Here is a 20,470-nt window from a genome sequence, read left to right on the forward strand (position 1 = left end):
AAATCCTCATGTCCGCATATTAGAGGTGGGACCTTTGAGGAGTAATGAAGTCACGACTTGGGTATGTGCTCTTTTCTTTTCTTTCTTTTTTTTTTTTTTTAATTAGTTGTTGATGAACCTTTATTTATTTATTTGTATGCAGAGCTAAGAATCGAACCCAGTGCCTCACACATGCTAGCAAGAGCTGTACCACTAAGCCACAATCCCAGCCCCTGGGGGATGAGTACTCTTGAAGAAGACTTAAAAATCTGCTCTCTGGGCTGGGGTTGTGGCTCAGTGGTAGAGCACTTGCTAGCATGTGTGAGGCATTGGGTTTGATTCTCAGCATCACATAAAAATAAATAAAGGTCCAGCAACATCTAAAAATTAAAAAAAAGAAAAAAAGGATCTGCTCTCTGACATGTGAGGAGATACCTAGAAGATGCTTTCTGCAAAAGAAAGGATTGGGCTCTCGTCAGACACTTAGATTTTGGACTTCCCTGCTGCAAGGATGGTGAAGAGAAATCTTCCTTAAATCACCCAGTCTATGGTAATTTGTTACAGGAGCTGAACTAAGACACTCCCCAAGAAGCAATTTTTGCCTCCTCGGGGGACATATTCCCTCCCTGTTTTAGTCAGCCTTTTTGCTGCTGTGACTACGAGATCTGAGCAGAATAACTTTAAAGGAGGAAAAGTTTATTTGAGGGCTCACGGCTCCAGAGGTCTTAGTCCGTAGATAGCAGGCTCCATTCCTTGAGGCTCAAGGTGAGGGAGGCATCATGGCTAAAGAGTGTGGTGGAGGGAAGCAGCTCACATGATGATCAGGAAGCAGAGAGAGACTCCACTCTCCAGATACAAATACGTACCCCACACCAGGCTCCCAATGAACCACTTTCTCCAGACACACCCCACCTGCCTCCAGTTACCACTCAGTTAATCAATCAGGGATTAACTCATTGTTAGGTTAATGCTATCACCCAGTCATTTCTCTTCCAAACCTTCTTGCATTGTCTTATGTGTGAGCTTTTGGGGCTCACCACATCTAAACCATAATATCTCCCTTGAGAATTCATAGTAGAAAGAAAGCAGAACAGGAGCTGAAGAAATAGCTCATTTTGGAGAGCGCTCGCCTAGCATGCGCAAGGGCCGCGGTTTGAATCCTTGGCCCCTTGGAGGGGATGAATGAAAAAGAAAGAAAGCAGAACAAAAAAAAAAAGTAGGGGTTAGAGGGAACAGGTGCAGGAATTCCTTGCATATTGGCCCTCAACCCCTAACCCAGGGATTACATCAACTGATATATGAGTAAACAGGACTTCTCCAACACTGGTGCTACTGTCACTTTGGGCTGGAAAATTCTTTGGTTTGGGGAGCTGACATGTGCATTATAGAATGCTTACCAGCATCCCTAGCCTCTACCCACCAGACGCCAATAGCAAACTCCCACCTCCCTGTCAAGACAAACAAAAATGTCTCCAGACATTAAAATGTCCCCTAGAGCCCCCTGTCCCCTGCATCAAGAACTACCAGCAATGGGTGATTCAGAAGAAATTGGCAATAGGGGGAACTTTTGGAAGTGTCAAGTGAGACAGAATAACTTGTGTGTGTGAGACTGTGTCAGATGCAGACAACAGAACAATATTGAATTTGTTTCCTATTGTCTTAGCAAACTTGGTGACTGATTGCAATACAGATTAATGATCCTCCAGTTCTATAGGTCAGAAGTTCCACCCAGGTCTCCCCAGACTAGAATCCAGGTGTCAGCAGGTGTGTTTCTTCCTGGAGACCCTGGGGAGAGCCTGTCTTCTCACCTTTGCCCACTTTTATGGCTGGGCTGCCCATGTTCCTGTACTCATGGTCCCCTCCCTGCTGCAAAGCCAGCAATGTCAGGCTGAGTCCATCTCACCCTGCCATCTCCCTGGCGCTCAAGCTCTTCTGCTATCTCTTCTATGTTTAAAGGACACTGTGATTACGTTGGGCCCATGGGAACTCTCCCGTCTACAAGTCAGCTGATAGCAACCTTAATGCCGTCTCTAACTTTAGTTTCCATTTGTTCTGTAACCTAAGGTACTCACGGTTTCAGGTATTAACATATGGACATAATTGGGGCCATCATGCTGCCTACCACAGATACTTAGGGCGTGATGATATTAAAGTTCACATTAGTGAATCCCAGCGTAAAGAAAACGCCCCTGTTTTGGAAGAAGTGATCTTTTCCACTAGCTTTCTTTCTAAAACTATAGAAGTTGTTTTATGGCAGGTAATAATATGCAGTCCTTATGTGGAATTTTTTTTAAGAAACTACACACCAGGGCTGGGGATATAGCTCAGTTGGTAGAGTGCCTGCCTCGCAAGCACAAGGCCCTGGGTTCAATCCCCAGCACCGCAAAAAAAAAGAAAGAAACTACACACCAAGTCATGAAATTGTAGATTAAGACAGGAATCTCTATACCTCATTGACTACAGCACCTTATGCAAATGACTGGAATTTCATAATGTAATATCTTTGTTGAATCTCCTTTTATTGAACCCTATTTCCTAGGCACTGTTCCAATAGCTATGGTTTAAAGACTGCCTTCTAGAAAAAAAAAAATTAAAGACTGCCCTCTGTTGGGCACAGTAGCACACACCTGTAATCCCAGTGATTTGGGAGGCTGAGGCAGGAGGATTCCAAGTTTGAGGACAGTCTCAGCAACTTAGACTCTGTCTCAAAATTTAAAAAAATAAATAAAAAGGGCTGGAGATGTAGCTTAGTGGTAGAACACCCCCCAATACTGTAAAAAAAATAAAAATAAAATAATAAAGTCTACCTCCTGTGACTCACTCAAAACACCCCTGGCATGATTCCATCATGTCTATAATTGCTTCTGATCCTGCCATTTAGTTGCAAGTTTCCAGGGTCATAAATGCATCTCATTAGAAAGAGAGTCCAGAGTTCTAAGCCATGCACCTCTGTAGTTGATTGACTTTGGAGTAATATAGTTTACAGAGGTTCTCACCTACCTTGCCCTTCAAAATTTACCTCTCCATTCACAAAAACTTCAAAAGCCATGGGCAGGCCCTGGTACCATAAGCATCATGACTTGGTCGAATACCCTGTCCCTGCCCAGTAGCCAGAAGGGGCCAAAGTGGAGAGTTGCTCACCTCATCAGTTGGTTGAAAGAGGGAAGATGAATTTGGGCCTGAAGACCCTTTGCTACTTCCTGAAACCCTCCTTTCTTTTCCACCTTCTTCCTCCCTTTCCCCTTTCCCTTCCCTTTCTTCTGCTAAGATTTCTTGGGCTTAGCAAACAAGAAATCTTATCATATCAAAATTGAAACCTCTAGGGGGGAGGTGTTTTGAAAAAATAAGTAAGTAAAACAGAGAATGTCAGGTGGCGATGCTACGGAGGAAAGTTAAGCAGGGAAGGGGTGAGGAGAAGCCAAGGATGAGAACGAGGAATGGGATTTTTAAATCAAGGGCCTGGGAAGTTCTCACCGAGGTGGCAACGTTTGAGCAAGGACCTGAAGGAGGCAGGGCAGTGAGCCACGTCCACATGTGGGAGAAGAGCATCCAGGCGGAACGACCATTGCAGAGATCCTAAAGCCACAGCAGGTTCCATCAGATCTGAGGAAAAGCGAGGGTGCAGAGATGGCCGCAGAGGCAGAAGCCGGGAGAAATGCAGTAGGAACCGAGATCGGGGAGGGTTCAGCTCCCCAGATCCCCAAAGGAATGATTCTCAAAGGCAGTGAGTGATTCTCCATGCAGGGACACTCAGCACACTCTCAAATGTCTTGCCAGAAACATTCTATTGTCTGAGGCTTGAACTTAACCTCATTATACATGGAAACACAACGTACCTGTTGCAGTTTTAATATAGCCTCTGTTTTACAGGAGTGCAATTACCTTGCGATTAAAGTGTGATGGGCTGACAGACCTGGCTCCATGAGAATGTTATAGGCCAGACTCTAAGGGAAATGACTAAACAGACTCCATTTTGCTCTGAGACTCCATGTTATGTAGGAAATAAGCTTCTCCCATGGGAACACCCCGCCTCTGTGCCCATCATCAGTTACTTAGTGTGACATGTTTAACAATACAGAATGACAATTCCTATGTAAAGAAAAATTGCTCTCTTTTGATTCCTATTGCTCCTAAACAATGTACCAGGTGAACAGTGATTGTGTGGATGTTAGTAACCATTCTTTAGTTTGTACCTAGGTAAGGGTCATTTTGACCCACTTCCCCCTCTGTTGATGATCTCATGATGTTAGTTTGTAATTTTGAATCATAGCAACAGACACTTATGATTGATGTGATTTTTGGTATAAGAACCCCTACAACCCTATGATCAGGGCTGTTCTCCCAATAGCCATTTTTTGGGGCATTGTGTGAGACAGTCAGCTGGCCGGCTTAATAAAGACTCTCAAATTTGGACTTCTCAGTGGTGACCGGTCTGTTCTTAAGTTGTGCCCCATAACAAAAGGTTGTTTATTTGACACTTTCCTAAGAGTTTTTAAACCATGTCTGACACCAGGTGGTCCTGATGGGAACCCTGCTTATGGTATCCAAGTTGCTGGTAGCACGCTCAGCTCTGTCTATTAGGCTGTGTTCACTGGGATTCTGCCTCCAGGTATAAGCACCGTCTTACAACTTCATTATATGCTCTCCTCTCATCTTTTGGAGGGGTTCCTGGGAAATTGAACTCAGGGGTTCTTAACCACGGAGTCACATCCCCAGCCCATATATGTGTGTGTGTGTGTGTGTGTGTGTGTATGTCTCTCTCTCTCTCTCTCTCTCTCTCTCTCTCTCTCTCTCTATATATATATATATATATATATATATATATAAATTTTTTTTTTTTTTTTTTTTGGATACAGGATCTTCCTAAATTGCTTAGCCTCGCAGTCGCTGGGATTACAGGCATGCACCACCACATCCGGTCTCTGATCTCATTGTATCCAGAAATACATACTGTTTGGTTATAGATTTCTTTTTTCTTATATTAGTTTGAAGATTGAATTAACTTTTCCACAATTTTATTTCTAGATTAGTTGTTATCTAGCCATTTTGTTTCACAATAAGCATACCATACGTTTCTATTATGAAAAGGGGATGTTGGAACCTTTCACCCCAAAAAGCCCAGGGTTAAAAACTGCTCCTCTAGGAATCTTGTAAGCCGCCTTCTTCTCCCGCCCTCCCCACCCACCCATTTTATCTTTTCCTACAAAGTTGAAGCCTTTGCAGGGTTTTGAGCGGGAATGTCATGATCCACCAGTTTCAGAAACCTCACTCTTGCTGCTTTACAAATAGATGGCAGGGGATCTGACCTAAGCGCAGAGGGTCTGGCAGGCCCCTCCCCCTGGACCGCTTGGTGACCTGTTTTACACACTGAGCCCATCAAAGCTGTCAGAGTTTGCTCAACCTTCTCAGACTTTCAAAATCAGCAGCTACGGGCCAGGGTGAAGCCGCCCTGTCAGGATTCCCCGTGTTCCTCCAGATCTAACTTCTGTAAACCTTCGGGGCTCATTTCTACTCCCTGCCTTCAAGCCGATGTGACACACGTGACATACACATGTATCATCGCATCTCCTTTCTGGTGGTCTTCAGAGGGAGAGTTTGTCCAGATTACCTGTTTCACAAATTACTGATTCCATCATTATGAAAACTAAAAGTATCTTATACCTTTTTCTAATTAAAAAAAAAAAAAAAAAAAAAAAATAGCCAGAAGCGGTGGCACGTGCAACTCGGGAGACTGAGGATGAAGGATCGCAAATTTGAGGCCAGTCTCAGCAACTTAGTGAGCCCCTGTCTCAACATAAAATAAAAAGGGCTGGGGATGTAGTTTATTGGTAGAGAGCCCCTGGGTTCAATCCCAGTACAAAGGGGTTTAAAAAAAAAAAAAAAAAAAGGAATAAAAGAGAAAGAGGAAAAAAAGAGAATGAAAGAAACTGGGACAGTGTCTTGGGAGGCTGAGGCAGGAGGATCGCCAGTTCAAAGTCAGCCTCAGCAAATTAGCGAGGCCCTAAGCAACTTAGTGAGACCCTGTTTCAAAAATAATAATAATAATAATAATAATAATAATAATAATAATAATAATTAAAAGGGCTGGGGATGTAGGTCAGTGATTACATGCCCTGGGTTCAATCCCTGGTATCAAACAAAAAGAAAAAATAAATAAATAAATAAGTAAAAGAAAGAGAATGGAAGAAAATAAGCCAAAATGATAACATGGTTCTGTCCAAATGATGGAATTCAGATAACTTTTAAAAAAATTTTTTTTAGTTGACAATGGACCTTTATTTTATTTGTTTATATGCAGTGCTGAGATTCGAACCCAGTGCCTCACACATGCTAGGCAAGGCTCTACCACTGAGCCACAACTCCAGGACTCAGATAACTTTTTATTCTCTGTATTTTCCAAATTTTCTGTAATAAAAAAAGAAAAAGCCTTATATTTTAGTATTATGTTTAAGATGTTTGAGAGTTCCACAAATTGTTAACACATTTAAATATAAAAATAATTTTTACAGATAATCTGAGACATAGCTTTAATTTTGATTTTTGTATTGAATATTTCCTTAAATAATTTTGTGAAAAATTCAAGTAACTGCCAGGTGTGAAATCCCAGCAACTTGGGAGGCTAAGGCATGAGGATTGAAATATCAAGGCCAGCCTGGAAGACTTAGAGAGACCCTATCTCAAAATAAAATCACAAATGACTGGTGACATAGCTCAGTGGTAGGGAACACTTGGGTTCCAGCTCCAGTGCCAAAAACAAACAAACAAACAAAACAACCATTTATTTTAGGATAGGTGAGAAGACTTTTTGTAACATCCATGGCCTAGAAATTGTAGTATTTAATTATTTAAAAATCATTGTATATAAGAGAAAACCACATATAAACAATTATGCCCCCACTATAGTCACAAATCTATTTGGAAACATTAAATTTATTTTTAATGATGTCATAATGAAACACTCGATTTAACTATTTACCTAAACCTGGCCAACTTTTTGAAAAAAAAATTTTTTTCTAGTTGTAAATGAATATGATGCCTTTATTTATTTTTATGTGGTGCTGAGGATCAAACCCAGTGCCCCACCTATGTTAGGCAAATGCTCTACCACTGAGCCACAACTCCAGCCCCCAAAACTAGCCAACTTTTAAGAACAGGTCCCAAAGCAATATGAAGAGCCCTCAGAAAATTTGGAATGGAATCACCATTTGATCCAGTCGTCCCACTCCTAGATTTTTACCCAAAAGACTTGAAATCACCTTACAACAATAATGCAGACATATCAATGTCTACAGCAGCTCAATTCACAATGGCGAAACTGTGGAACCAACAGATGAATGGATAAAGAAACTGTGATATATATACACAATGGAATATTACTCAGCCTTAAAGTAGAATGAAATTATGGCATTTTCTGGTAAATGAATGGAACTGGAGAATCTTATGCTAAGCGAAATAAGTCAATCCCAAAGAACCAAAGGCGGAATGTTTTCTCTGATATGTGAATGCTAATTCTCAGTAAGTGGGACTGGGAAAAATAGAGGTATTTTGGACAAGACAGAGGGGAGTGAAGGGAGGGGAGGCGGCATAGGGGTAAGAATTGTAGTAGAAAGAATCCGACATTTTCACCCTATGTGTGTATATGATCACATGATCGGTGTAACTACACCATGTACAACCAGACAAACAAGAAGTTATACTCCATTTGTGTACGATGTGTCAAAATGCATTCTGTCATGTATAACTAATTAGAACAAGTAAAAAAAAATGATTAGATAAACAGAACAACATAAAAAAAAAAAAAAAAAAAAAAAAAAGAACAGGTCCCAAACACATGACTAGATAATGCAGTTGTTCCCTGGTTTTATTATGCTTTGGATGGTAGCCAGAGAAAGTAGTGACAATGAAAATGTTTTTGGAAGAAAGCCCCTGCTAAAGAAGGACAGTGTGATAACTGCTTTTGGAAGGAAGACATATGGCCCCTTTACTGCTCCTCTCTTGCTTGAGTGCAGTTTCTGTGTGCCTTTGTTCCTGATGGCCCGTGCTTGTGACTCTCTGGCAGGACAGCCCTTCAGCTACTGGAGCCTTTGCCTGCTCCTGGAGTAGATGTTTGGGATTTTACATTTTCCCAAGGGAAGCACCACCCAGGACCGAAGGGCACAATGGCATGAAAACCCAGTTTTCTTGCCGTGACTTAATGCAAACGTGAAAGTGTCTCTTAGGCTCCAATTTCCCCGTGGGATCAGGCAGAAATAGCTCTGTGCAGGACTTGAACTGAAATCACACTTGGACGTGGCTTCTTTCTCGTCCAGCTTCCGCCTTCCCCTGTTACTTTCCCCTGAGAGTACTTGGGTGACAAAATCTATCGCACAAATGCTTGACTTGGCGTTTGCTTCCGGATAGGGCATTAGCTCGAATTACCACTTCTCTAGGGGAAAAAAAAAATAGTATGAACATCTTTTTCTAGTGATGTTCAAGATGCAACAAGTTTTATTTTTCTATATAAGTTCAAATATGGCATATGTTGGAATTAAATGCATTTTACATATTTAGAAATAATACTATCAGTTAATTAGGGACTGGGGCACAGACTAGGTGTTAACGAGAGCTAATGGTAATTAGATAAGACTATTTTATGTCAGTGATATATAAACCTAGGGTCTGCAGAAAAAGAGCTATTCCTGGTCCAGCTGGGAGATCAAATAATTAAGTGGTCCCTTGGAGAAGCCCAGAATTAGAGGAAAGGGAATTGACAAACAAAATTTCATTCAAACCAGCAAAATCTAACGAATCCCATTTGTTCCATGATAGAAATGTTTCTGAGAAGTCTGAGCCAGACATTCAGACTCTCAGAGTGTTTTCGCTCCCCAGTTAGGACTGAGAAAATGCTGACAAAACCCTGGTTCATTGTATTCATTTTACAAATGAGAGAATTTCGACTTGGGAAGTCACTCGCCCAAGACCATCCTGCTAGAAAATGGCAGTGTGGTTTGAACTCAGGGGATCTGACTCCAGAACCCTTGGCTAGCATAGCATTGTAGGGGGTGCTTTTTCCTGCAACAAATGAGTTTGCAGGTTGCTCGCCACAAGCCTGCTTTTACACAACTCCCGGGGTCTGGGGTCTGAGTACGCGGCTCTTACCTGCGCCTAAGCTAGCCTGGCACCCCCTACATGAGACATTAACTGCTGCGAGCCAAGAACTAGGATTTCTCCCAACATAGCATCACCTCCAACATTTAAGAGGGGAAACAGGTATGAGAGAGTAAGAAACTTGCCTACGGCAGCAGAGAGATGCCCTGAATCATTTCTCTTGTTATCTGTATAGAAGGATACCTAGTTCTTTCTTTCTTGCTGCCCTCTAGATTCTAGTAGAATTCTACTAATCCTTCTCAAAGGATTTTTCCAAGTCCCAGCTTCATTACAGGGTATTAAGGGAAGTTTATGGTGGTGGTAGTAGAGACCACTAAGGGCCCAGAAAGTAAGGGAAGTCCTGACTCATCCAGCTGCCCGACCACACTTGGCAACTGTCAACCTCTACAAAACTTGAGATGACGTTTTTATTTTACTAAAATAAAGGTGGGGTTGGACCACTGGGCGCGGCTCAGTGGCAGAGCACTTGCCTAGCACATGTGAGGCACTGGGTTTGATCCTTAGAACTGCTTATAAAAATAAGCAAATAAAATAAAGACATGCTGTCTATCTACAACCACAAAAAATAAAAAACTTAAAAGAAAAAAAAAGCAATGACTTTTCTAGCACATTCATAAGGTGTAATGATAGGAAGAGTACCATTTTGAAATAATTGTAATGTTGTTGCTCAAAATATTAAAAAGCTGCAGAAGGATTTTATAAATCATATAAAAATAATCAATGATATCTTGACCATTACCTTGTAGGAGAGGTTATATGAGGAACATTTGAGGGGGTGGTACCAGGGACTGAACCTGGGGGCACTTAACCCCTGGGCCACATCCCCAGCCCTTTTTATCTTTTATTTGGAGACAGGGTCTCACTAAGTTCCTTAGAGCCTCACTAAGTTGCTGAGGCTGACTTTGAACTTGTGATCCTTCTGCCTCAGCCTCCAGGGTCACTGGAATTACAGGCATGCACTACTGTGCTCAGTTTTGAGGAACATTTTAAAGTGGCAGTTAACATCTTCGTTGGTGGTTTCTGTCTTTGGGGTTGGCACTTCTTGGTCTTTTCCCAAGCTTTTGTTATTGATTAAGGGGGTTGGGTGAGGAGAGTTTCCAAGTCTCTTCTTACTAACTGACTATAAGAAGGGGGAAGTAGGGCTGGGGGTATATGTAGTGCAATGGTAGAGGGCTTGCTTAGCCTGGGTGAGGCCCTGGGTTGTTCAATCCCTAGCAAAACACACACACACACACACACACACACACACACACACACACACACACATACAGAGGGAAGAAAAAAGATTGAGACTGAGTTAGGACTTAATGGAGGAAATTTACTAAGCAATCATTTTGCCAACCTGCATGATACAAAAACCAAGCATTAATAAATTAAAGAACTACTACATTGGAAAGAGGATGGAACATTGAAAAATATTTTCATTCTTATCGCAGTATTAATACTGGATGTGTTTACTGCAATAGATTGTAACAGACCCACCCACAGAATCCAGCTCAGGGCCAGTGGACAGAGCTCTTTAATGTGAGTCACTTTTTTGAATTTTCTTTTGGATAAGTGAAATTTCCTAATTTAGTTAGTCACCAACCTCTAGAACCTAAATAGTATGTTTATACTGCAATAGAAAATTAAGTCATAAAGCCAGATGCTCAGGGAGTCTGAGCAGGAGGATTAGAAGTTTGAGGCCAGCCTGGGCAACTTAGGAAGACCCTCTCTCAAAACTAAAAGACCTGGGGATAGAAAAGTTCTCAGTGGTAAAGCATCCCTGAGTTCAATCCTAGTACCAAAAAAGTAAAAAAGAAAGCTTAGTGATTAGATGACTGATAATTTCATTACCCCTCCATTATTGCTTCTAAACTAACTAGGACTGACCAATAAATAATGAACCTCTCTCTAAATGACAATGAGATTTGCAAGCAAATGAGTTCAGGCACTCACAGCATGTCAATTAAATTAAAAGATGTAATCAATTTTGGAGGAGTAAGTTCCCATTTACCAGGATTTGAAAGTGAATGGCAGTGTGTGTGCCAGTTTCTTCATTCAAAAGCTTCATTTGAAAGTATATTTTTGAATGCTTTATGAAGTTTAAAGGCACAGGCCAACTATAATACCTTTGTAGCAGAATTTTTTAAAGAACTTGATCAGTGTTTCCAACTAATAGCCACTATTTTTAGTCTATATTTCCTATATAAGAATAGGTTGGAAAGTGTACGAATGTTGTTGACATTCACTGCAGCATAAATATAGTTAAAAGCTATGCTGGGCATGGTGGTGCACGCCTGTAATCCCAGTGACTCAGGAGGCTGAGGCAGCAGGTTTGCAAGTTCAAGGCCAGCCTCAACAATTTAGTGAGACCCTCTCTCAAAAAATTTTAAAAAGGATGTAGCAGTGGTAGAATAGCCCTGGTTTCAATACCCAGTACTGTCAAACAAACAAACAAACAAGAATAATTAAAGCCTATAAACAAGATACATGTTTACCAACCTTCCTGAAGCTGAACTAGGGTGGGGGCGAAATTGGGGAGAGAGGGTTGCTGGGTATTAATTGCTACGTAGGATCATTCTCTCTGGGGTAGCTGGTGGTCATTAGAGTATAGCTTGTGACTGCATGTCACCTTACTACTGGCATGGCAGGTCTACTTGACTCTGTCAGGACAAATCCAAAAAATTGTTTCTTCTCTGAATAAAGAATATTATAAACTGATTTTTAAGGATCCAACAGTTGGGCAAAAAATGCAGGCAAAATTGGAGTCAATGGAACACTAAAGTTTTTTTTTAAGACCCAAACCTTTGTTCTTAGGAAAAGTGTTATGGTGTTTCCTCCTTTTATAGTTCGTACTGTTTGTATAGTTTGTCCTGTTGTCAAAGACTTCTAAAAATCCAATTATCAACCAGAAAAAGGAAAAAACTCTGTAGCAAAAAATACAAATTCTGATATGAACTCTACATAGGGTAAAACCAGACTTCAGATGTCTTTATTTCTGTCTACTAGCAAATGCCACAATAAAGGAGAAAGAATTTCAAGGTCTAAATCAGCAAGGGAACTTTCTGTGGTGGTCCAAATGTTTTCTGTGCTGTCCAGTATAGTAGCAAATATGATCAGTAAGCACTTGAAATATAGTGTGACAGGGCTCATTGGCAGAGTACTTGCCTAGCATGTGCAAGACCCTGGTTTGATCCCTAAAACTACTCAAAAAAAAAAAAAAAAAAAAAAAAAAAAATGCTGGTTGCAGTGGTGCATGCCTATAATCCCAACAGCCTGGGAGGCAAAAGCAGGAGAATTACAAGTTCAAAGCCAGTCTCAACAATTTAGTGAGGCACTAAGCAACTTGGTGAGTCTCTGTTTCAAAAAAAAAAGGGCTGCAATGTATCTCAGTGGTTAAGCACCCCTGGGTTCAATCCCTGGTACCAAAAAAAAAAAAAAAAAAAAAAAAAAAAAAATTATTTTTAAAAATATACTAATATTTATTTTCAAAATATACTAATATTTTAGTTGTAGTTGGACATGATACCTTTATTTTATTTATTTATTTTTATGTGGTGCTAAGGATTGAATGCTAGGTGAGCGCTCTACTGCTGAGCCACAACCCCAGCCCTCTATTCAATTTAAATTTAAATCTAAATCATTACCAGTGGCTAGCAGCTATCATACTGAGCAGTGAGAATCTAAAGTACTTTTTAGTGAACATTTGTGTGATTCACAGGAAAGAAATTAGGTCACATAAAAAAGTGGCAGGTGAATATTTCACAATCATGTGCAGATAATGTGCAGATAACCATATTTTGCCAAAAGAATCAGTTCAATAAAGAGTTGAATCATCTATAAAGAACTTAAAAACAACAAAAACAGTAAATGTATATTTGTTTTTATCATCATCAGAGCTAGCGATTCTGAGCAATATCAGTAGTAAAATACTTTTCTCCCAATATGGAGTGTACTAGCTCCTTCTGCCACCTTCAAGTACCAACTGTTCTTCATAATTCCTCAGGTGTGTACAAAGACAAAAAGAGCTGGGCATGGTGGCGCATGCCAGTGATCCCAGCAAGATCAAAGCCAGTCTCAGCAACTTAGCGAGGCCCTAAGCAACTTAGTGAGACCCTGTCTCTAAATAAAATATTAAAAGAACTGGAGATGTGGCTCAGTGGTTGAGTGCCTCTGAATTCAATCCTAGGTGCCAAAAAAAAAAAAAAAAAAAAAAAAAGACAAAAAGAAAATCAAATGGGTTACTGTATTTGTCATTCACAAATACTTGGTTGTCTTCTACCAGGTACTTGGTTAAGATTTCACTTTTCCACCGTGAGCTCAGTATAGCCATGGGACTTGCTTTAGACAATCTTCTGAAGTGTGTTTGCCCTAGACACCTAGCAGTATCCCTGATGGTAGCAACCTGATATTTCTGGAGTGAGGACAATGACCAACCCTCAAAAAACATGTAGTATGAACAAGAAACAATCCTTTATTAGTTTAAGCCACTGAGATTTGAGAGTTGTAGCCAGATCTAGTCAGCTAGATTAAGGCGATATACTTACTAATTTGTTTAGGAATTTCAAATTTAGAGAGTCAGGGCTTAGAATTAAAAGGATAATATGAGATGGGGGATGTAGCTCAGAGAGCAACTGCCTAGCCTATTTAAGGTCCTGGGTTCCGTCTCGAGCACTGTGGGGGTGGGGGGGAATGAACAGCTGAAGTTTTCTTATTTTAAGAATCCTTTGAGTAGAAAAATGATGAAGCATAGCAGAAATGAGCTAGCAGTTACAATAATACAGCAAGGTGCTTAAGGGAAGAGGGATTCAATCACTGATAGAAAAATGGACAGATAATAAAAGGTCGCTGTAAACAGACTCATAAAAAACTCATAAATTCTTTTAAGATGTTAATTAATGCCCAACTTTATCAGTCAGGGTCAAGTTAGGCAATGCTGCTAATACTGTAGCTTAGCACAGTAATATCTTCTCTTTCACGCAATTTGATAGGGGTCGAGCAGCTTTCTTCCATCTTCTTACTAGGCTGTCTGGATCACTGACCTCCAAAATTATGGAAAGTGTGAAGAAGACATACCAACTCTTGAGAGTTTGGGAGGTGAGTAATATACTACTTTTGCTTCCATTTTCTTGGCAAGAATGTGATAGGACCCCTGTGTAAATGTATGAGACACTGGAAAACGTAGTTGAGTTGCGTGTCCAGGGGAAGAAAGCTATGCTATGCACATAATTTTGTCTCTGCCACATTCAGAGGTGCAGAATAAAAGTAGGTAATATCAATTTTCTGATAGATTGGCAGAGATTCAAAAATTTCATAATGTGTTGACAAGGATGGAGGTAAACAAATCCTCTCCTCTTGCTGGTGCGGATATAAATTGGTACTACCTCTATGGAAGACAATTTGACAAGATCTATCAACATTTAAATACATCTGCCAGGCACGGTGGCATACACCTGTAATTTCAGCAGCATGGGAGGCTGAGACAAGAGATTCCAAGTTCAATGCCAGCCTCAGCAACTTGGCAAGGTCCTAAGTACATTAGTGAGACCCTGTCTCAAAATGAAATATGAAGAAAAAAAAAAAGGTAGGTCTGGGGACGTGGCTCAGTGGGTACTTGTTTTCAATCCCCAGTACCAACCAAATAAATTATTAAATTTTACATATACCTAAAATTTTTAACTTTTTGTAATAACACAGTGGAAAAAATCTTAAATATTCATCAGTAGGAACTACATCAAATTACATTATATGATGGAATATCATTCAGTCACAGAAGTTCTTTATGAACTAATACAGAATAAGCTCAGAGATATACAATTAAATACAAAACAATATGTATAATATCCTACCATTTGGGTAAAAGAAACATTTGTATTTTTTGTACATGTTAAAGCGTCTCCAACTGAAAATCCCAGAAATTCACCACATCATTTGCCTTCAGGGAAGGTAACTGGCACTTTCTTCTGTAGAGCCTATCATACCTTTTCAATTTTTAACGTTAACGTATTATCTAATCCAAATTTTTTTTTTTTTTTTTTTTTTTTTGGGTACTGGGGATTAAGCCTAGGGCACTCTACCACTGAGCTATATCTCCGGGTTTTTTTTTTTTTTTTTTAAATCTTGAGACAGGGTCTCGCTGAACTGCTGAAGCTGGCCTTCAAATTGAGATCCTTTCAGACTACCCAGTCACTGGACTTCAAGGTGCACACTACTACCCCGGCTTTAAATTGTTTATAGGATTTGAATTCGGACCACTACTGTGTAATGTTGAGCAAGTTGCTTAATATTTGTGCTTCCTCCTTGGTAAAAAGGATTAGTATTACTGTAATCCCAGCTACTTGGGAGGCTGAGACAGGATTGCAAATTTGAAGCCAGCCTCTGCAGTTTAGTGAGGCCTTAAGCAATTTAGCAACTCTCAAAGAGTGGAGAATGTAGCTTGGTGACAGAGAGCCCTGGTTTCAATCCCTATTACTGCAAGAAAAAAAAAAAAAAAAAAAATTAGTACTTATATTTTGTGGGATTGTGAGAAACCAAGTACTGTTCATTTTTTTTGCGGGGGTACCATGAATTGAACCCATGGGCACTTAACCATTGTGCCACATCCCCAGCCCTTTTTTTTTTGAGACAGGGTCTTACCAAGTTGCTGAGGTTGGCTGTGAACTTATGATCCTCCTGGTTCAGCTTTCTGAGCTGATGGGATTACAGGTGAACCACCCGGCCCAGCATCAAGGGCTGTATTTTTAAATATTTGAATCATCAATTTTGCTGTTAAATACAAATATTAAAGCAAACTGAACAACTTGTGGGGCAATCAGAAAGCATTTAATAAAAGTGACATTTAGTGTCTGGTGAGTTTTCCCATCAAAAAGGCATTACAGTGAAGTTATTTTGAGAAACTGAGCCTGGGATGAGATCCAGTGACAACAGGCCATGATCATATATAGAAGGGTATGAAGGACATGGGAGCCAGTTTAAGGACTCTGGTTTCTGGCACACAAGTGTCAAGATTAACAGGATCCCTTTAATAGTTGTGGAGATATTATAGGGTAGCCATCAACAAGGCCAAGACATTTTTGTAGACAGGTGACACTGACCTGCTTGAACCCTCCTTCTCCTTCCTAAATTATCATTGGGAATAGTTGTCTTTTTAATTTACACAGTAACTGAAGAATCAAGAGAACTCTAAAGACCAAGTACTACACATTTTCCCTCATTGTTATTCCTACCATTATTCACCCCTTTTTGCACATTAATTGGTTTACCTTACACAGCATTTGTACTAGATAACAAAAGATAACAGAAGGTCCACTTGTTTAATAGTCATTTATTCCTTTAGTTGAACAACTTCTACACACAATAATGTATGAAATTTTTTTTTTTTTTTTTTTTTTTGGTTGGGTAGAAAGGAATTTAATTCTCAAGTTTTTATGAGCCTGCCTCGGATTATTTCTTGGAAATCAATGAACTGACTCTTGAAATTGCTGGAGAAAAAAATCAGTTCAGGGAAGTTATCAATTAAGACCTTAAAATTGAAACATCTGTTTAATGCAGCAACCCAGAATTTGAAGAGTAAGGGCAATTCATCCTCCATATTCAACTTCACCCTGGAAAACAGCAGCCTAGTCTTGGATAATATTAATAGGAATGAAATAATGAAATGTGGTAATATACTTAATTGATGACCCAACTCCTTGGGGGGTTGTTTTACCAGGGAGAAAAATAGCCGGACGACAAAACTTTTTTTTAGTAGTCTTATAGGAGTTGCCCAAGACAACTTGACTGAGCAAGTACTTTTAAATAGACAATCATACATTTGCCCATGTGGCTTGAGGATTCATAGTGGTTGCAAAACTAGCATTAAGTACTTTGAAATATTGATCAGGACTCAGGACTTTTTCTAACCTTGCAAATACTTAGCAAAAAGTCACCAGCTCACCAGCTACACTCTAGCAAGTTACTAACTTACAAACCTTAAGGTAAACAATGAATACTCAACCCCATGTTTCAAAAATATATTGGCATACATGTCACAGAATACTGTTGCAACAAGTTCAAAATGCTGGATTCCCTGGAGCCACATGATTAAACCAGCATTCACTCTTAATGTGAACTTATAGGATACTGTGGAAACATTTTAGCAATTTTGTTTAGCCTAGGCTTTTTTTTTGTTTGTATTAGAGAAACCTCTTGCAACAAGTTTCTTATTCTGAAAATGGATAGCATTTGGGGAATTTTTTTTTCCCTTTCAGAAGCAGCAATTATACAAATCAAACACTGACTTAAATTTTAAAATGTGGGCTTGAAAGTTGAATGCATACGACCACGATATGGGGTTAGGATCGCCTCCCCACATCTTAAGCAAAATTCAATCTTTAAAAGTTAATACTGCCACACTCCAAAAAACCCAACCACTTTTAAGTAAGCTACCGTTGCATCACATTATCCCAATGAAGTTGTAGATTTTGTCACATGCACCAAAACAAATCTACAGGGCTAGTTCCAGCACTCCTCTTTTAAGGAATTTATTTGACACCTACTATACCACAGAGCATATTTTAAACACTGACATATAACTCCCTAATAAGATAAATCAAGACAGAAAGTTTATCTTATTAGAAACAAGATACACCACCACTTATTGTCTTCAAACATTATTGCACTTTAAATTCCATAATTTGACAAAGCATTCATGAAATAATCTGCAGACTAGTTTTAACAGACAAATAACACCTTTAAGCAGACATGACTGTCCTAAATTGTTTATTAGGTATGAATCTTACAAACATCATACTTATATTAGCGGTAACGGTGGAGCTGGAGAGTATTGCGCCTTCTCCAAGCTGCACGGCGAGAACCACCAATAGTGTGGTGGAACTTGTGGCCCTTTCCAAGGCCACGACTCTTGCGGCCTGCAGATGTTAGGCCGCGCATCTCCCTGTGCTTGTGGACTGGTTTAGTGATCCATTGGGTGTCAGGATTTCTTCTGATAGCTTTATGGAATGGATCAATGAGGATAACCTCAAAAAATTTGTATGTGGAATCTTCACCAACCCAGTAAGAATTCAGGACTCTCAGAGCCCCACAGTGGCGTCCAGCTCGCTCCTATAATAGGAAAAAAAGGCCCAAGTCAGCCTCCTGCTTTGCTTAGGGTAATAAATTAGAATTCTTTTACCTTTAAATTACTACTAGACAAATGACTGAAGCTTTTTATGTAACTAATCAATTATTTACTAAACATCTTCCCCCAGAGGCTGGCATCATTAAGCATGAGATAAAGTAGACTTGCTAGAACACAAATACACTTTGGTTATTACTGTTTAACGCACTAACATTAACATTTAGATAAAAAAATAAAAGTTTAGGATGTTAGAACCTTGTCTTTTCTTTGTAGTGTTGGAGATCAAACCGATGGTCTTACACAGGCCGGACAAGCTTTCTACCACTGAGCCATACCCCCAGCCTCAACACAGCAATTTTTCTACAAGTCTTAGATTTCTTCTGCCTAATTTTTTAACCTCTTCTTAAAAAGAAAAAAAAAAAAAAAAAAAAAAAACCACAAAAATTTAATCTTATGGAAAGAGAAAGGCTTAAATTTGCTTACCCCTACAAAAGATTATAACTTATTAACCCAGAAGAAAACCAGCAATTGAATGCAGAAGATCAGCAACATAAATAAATGCAGCCTCTGGAAATGTGCTCTAGACAAAGTTTACTGCCCTTTGATAAGTTTCACAAGTTCACTAATTATATAAACAAAGATTATTAACAAAAACTGAGTTTTTGACAGCAACTACTCTTTTCCAAGATTGGCAAAGACCTCATCTTATACACAATAAAGGTCCCCTAGGTACAATCAGAAAAGTCGCTCAAATACACCTTGCCTACCATCCCTAAGATGGTGGTCAATAAATAAGTGTTAAAACCATTTACCTCAGCAACGGACTGAAGGCTTCGAGCAAACTTTAGCTGGTTAACACCATGATGGACAGGCTTGCCATACGTCGCACCCTTAGGCACTGGGCGTTTGCGGCCACCGCGACGCACACGAATCCTGTATATGACATAACCTACACACACCACAAAAAAAAAAAAAAAAAAAAAAAAAAAAAAAAAAACCCAGGTTACAATACTGTTTTTAAAAAACTCCAATGTTTTAAAACACTTTGTTAATCACATAGGAGCAAGATTATCTTTAAGGCAAGCTACAGAATTGTCATCTTTGGCACACTCTACACTCCAAAGTGCGCCTAACTCACTAGTTTAATTGGGAACGATGCTAGCAAACTGATTCTGCCAAAGCACTTGGCGAAGGAAGACAATGGGGCGACACTGTGTTCCTAGCTTTTCTCGAGTAACGTAATTTCATCGAAGCTTTCACGCCAAGGGACCACGCACCTTGCTTGGCCTTGTACCCCAGTCTGCGCGCTTTGTCCGGCCGGGTGGGGCGGGGAGCTCTGTGGAGCGCCGAGAGCTGGCGGTACTGCCAGCAGCGGACTCTCAGAAGAAAGCGCATCACATCCGACTGCTTCTTCCTCCATAGCTCCTGGATGTACTTGTATGCACCCATCTTGGCTCACCTTCGAGATGGAACTCGGCATTAAAAGACAGCAGTCGCTCAAAGCACAATGAGATCTCACCCGTCCATCTTAGCTCCCCACCAAAACAAGGAAACCGCTGGGAATGAAAATGGCTCTGCACCAACTGCAGGGGACAGCTAGCTTAAACCCCACCCCTGAGGCCATAGGAAGCCGCGTTCAGTCACCTCTGCAAGCCCGGCACCAAGAAGCGCGGGTAAGCGTTCGGCTTTTTTTCGTTGGACGAATGAGTAGAGGAAGACTTGGGCACCGAGTGTCAGACGGCTATGGCAGTCGGCATGTCCCCAACGGCCCAGCCCGCAATGAGACGTCGCTGACACCAGAATAAATAAAAGGAGTTGCCGCCGCCGAAAATTAACTCTCAAGAAAAAATGCACTTACCCTACCCAAACCACTCGGCCTCGCTCAAGGGCGCCTAAGGCCCAGCCTCCCTCCCCTCAGCCCCACGCCTTCTTCATGCTCCTGGCCCAGCTCGGATTCGCGCCGCCATCGCGTTTTCCCCCAACCCGTTCCGGGGAACACCGCTCCATGCCCTCGCAGCCCGGGATCCTGATTGAACTCTCGCCGCACAGGAGGCAGGAGGAGCTCCGAGGGCGCAAGGTCTTCAAACCCGGATGGCTGAGGCAGAGAGCGATTAGCCGCGGATAGAAAACCTAAGATATCCTACCGAGCCTACCTGATGGCTGCCGCCAGACGGAAAGGAAAGAGCCTTTCTCCCACAATCCCTTTTGGGCTCCTCCCCCACTTCTGAGAGCCTCTTTCCGGTG

General features: G+C 40.6%; 2 protein-coding genes across 4 annotated transcripts in view; both read right to left on the minus strand.

Moving 5' to 3' along the window:
- LOC306646007 (ubiquitin-conjugating enzyme E2 E1) overlaps positions 1 to 20,470 on the minus strand; it is a 333,994-nt gene that overhangs the window by 228,536 nt on the left and 84,988 nt on the right. The window lies entirely within an intron of this gene.
- RPL15 (ribosomal protein L15) lies at positions 17,852 to 20,447 on the minus strand. Of its 3 annotated transcripts, none has more exons than XM_079114332.1 (4): positions 20,380 to 20,447; positions 19,504 to 19,685; positions 19,039 to 19,175; positions 17,852 to 18,210 (listed from the first exon to the last, which is right to left on the minus strand). In XM_079114332.1, the coding sequence occupies exons 2-4, from the start codon at positions 19,673 to 19,675 to the stop codon at positions 17,905 to 17,907; spliced, it is 615 nt and encodes a 204-aa protein (XP_078970458.1). In that variant the 5' UTR covers positions 19,676 to 19,685; positions 20,380 to 20,447; the 3' UTR covers positions 17,852 to 17,904. The 3 variants fall into 3 exon arrangements, with proteins under 3 accessions (XP_078970458.1, XP_078970457.1, XP_078970459.1); XM_079114331.1 differs by having other exon boundaries at positions 19,504 to 19,698; positions 20,380 to 20,440; XM_079114333.1 differs by lacking the exon at positions 20,380 to 20,447 and adding an exon at positions 19,871 to 20,002.

This window comes from Sciurus vulgaris (genome assembly GCF_902686455.1).
Source record: "Sciurus vulgaris genome assembly, chromosome: 16".
Classification (NCBI taxonomy): Eukaryota; Metazoa; Chordata; class Mammalia; order Rodentia; family Sciuridae; genus Sciurus; species Sciurus vulgaris.